We start from the raw sequence: 2,150 nt of genomic DNA, 5'->3' as shown, positions 1-2,150 counted from the left end.
TCCCTAGGCAGCCATGCTAAGCATTCTTGTATGGTGCCCTGTGGAGCAATTACACTTTACTGTGGTATTCTTACAGAGAGATTTCCGTATTTGTGGAATGAATGCATTCATGGATTGTTACCGTATGCTATTTTGGCTAGACTTTCCTATTTATAACACACAAGAAAAGCATGAGCTAGAACACTGAGTAAGGATGATTTCAGGAGGAGTAGAATTTTGGGTTGTTTGTTTTTTTTTTTTTTTTCATTTAAAGTCTGTGGGTTTTTCTTTTCTTCATGGTGTTTAATTTGCCTCCCTATCCTGTCCTCCAATACTACCCGATACCTCCGATACCTGTCCACAGATACCACAGGTTCTAGCTGTGAGACACTGAAAACTGGGCATTACTGCCCTGTACTGTTGCTTTTCCTGTCTTTGAAGAATGTACACTATCAACAAGTTTATTTTCTATATTTGACTCTTAAACTATTGGTAAATAAACAGTATAAAAATAAAGCAATAAGGATCTTAATACAGGCTTTCTAAAGTAAACACAAAACAAAATGTTGCTGTTAATGTACTCTGACATTTATATTATTTGTGTGTAAATTGTTAGCTTCATGTGGCAATAATTTCACAAAGTCAGAGGTAAAGCAAATTCAAGCATTCCCAAGTCGACAAAAATGGCAGGGAAAAGGCCTGTCATTTTGGTAAGGATTGGAATTGTCTTTCCTCAGTGTTAATGTTTGGAAGTTGGAATTTGCACATAGTAATTTTTCACATCATCAGTGTTATGCCCAAAGAGAGGTCATGCTACAAATGTGTAACAGAAATTAATACATGTTTTCCTTTTCTTGTAGAACATCAATTCTTGGAATTTCATTTGGGGCTGCCTTTCTCTTGCTTTCCTTCATTTTGTTTATCTGCTTTGCTGGACAGCTTTTGGTAGGTATTCAAAGAAATGTAACCTAGTAGTTAATGGTTTCTTTTAAATAACGTGTTCTGAATTTGCCAAGTCACTCTGCTTTTGCAGAGTTAAATGAGAAAGGCTTGCAGGTTCAGGCTTCTGAGGACATTATTTTGTCCATGTTAACTTACTGCAAAATGGCTTTATCTGAAAAACAGAAAATGCCAGTGCAGTAACTGTCTGTACCTACACTAATATTCTCTTTCCCCCATGAAGCTGGATCCTCTGAGAGGTTTGCATTATTGTTTAGTTGATGGTCTTTTCAGAAATTTTTGCTACTGTGATTACAGGAGGTGACTCAGAAGTGCCTTAGCTTGGGGGACTGTGTGTTTGTTTAAATATTGTACAGGAAGATTTCCTGAGATTAGAAAATATTTCATGAGAACAATTTCATTTTATACACACATTTTATAGTAAAACTCTAATTTTGCCATTGACTGGTCCAGGTGTTATTGTAATGCCTATTAGCGTGCCCAATAATGTGCTGAATTTGAGAATTTAATGGAATTCAAGATTTTGGCAAATCTTTCAGCATCTCATAATATAATGTACAAGTATTATCCTCCTCCTTTCAGTTATTCTCAAATAGGTACAACATATGACTCCATCTAGAACAAGGTATTTCAGGATTCGTAAGAAAGTGAATGCGATTTGAATTTGGCACATAATCTGGAGCAAAACTACCTGTATACTTGTAACTTAATCCCCACTTCTCCTTCTCTATCCTTAGATCTTTGCATAAGCTCCCACAGAGAAAGCTGAGAGAAATAATCTTTTATAAAAAAGCAAAGTGTGCACATGGGAAAGACAATTGCATCAACTCTGCAGTAAAACAGTAAAGAAAGGTGGCCTGGCAGTTAAAGTAAGAAACAGAGAAAAGGGGATTTTATAATTTCTCCCTGCTCCCTTGTTTGTCTTGTAATTAACCAGGACAAGGTTTTAAGAAAACGTAATTAATGTACATTTCAGTTATTTTTTCCGATAAGATAGGCAGTCTCAGGAATTAATTATAAAATAATTAATAAATAATTATAATAAATAATTAGACTGCTCAGGAATTAATCTGAGATATAATGCAACAGTATTTTTAAATATTTTAAATCCTTGGAGTGAAGTTCTAGAGGTATTGCTATTACTTAACAGGAAAAATCCTCGTGTCATATTTGATTGCTGTTTGTTATTTAACATCTCTGTTGGGGACATG

General features: G+C 35.0%; 1 protein-coding gene across 1 annotated transcript in view; it reads left to right on the top strand.

The window, feature by feature from the left end:
• The window catches only part of LOC103770963 (adenylate cyclase type 2), a gene marked incomplete at both ends in the record, with an annotated part of 28,684 nt that extends 27,760 nt beyond the window's left edge, over window positions 1-924 (top strand). Inside the window, one exon of the mRNA XM_008938244.1 lies at window positions 840-924. Within this exon, the coding sequence (XP_008936492.1) occupies window positions 840-924 (85 nt within the window). The remainder of the gene's footprint in view (window positions 1-839) is intronic.
• Between the last annotated feature and the right edge of the window lie 1,226 nt (window positions 925-2,150).

Source organism: Merops nubicus, unplaced genomic scaffold, assembly GCF_000691845.1.
Source record: "Merops nubicus isolate BGI_N331 unplaced genomic scaffold, ASM69184v1 scaffold6984, whole genome shotgun sequence".
In the NCBI taxonomy this organism is placed as follows: Eukaryota; Metazoa; Chordata; class Aves; order Coraciiformes; family Meropidae; genus Merops; species Merops nubicus.
Note: the sequence above shows the minus strand (reverse complement) of the source record. Positions and strands in the feature narration are given on the sequence as shown.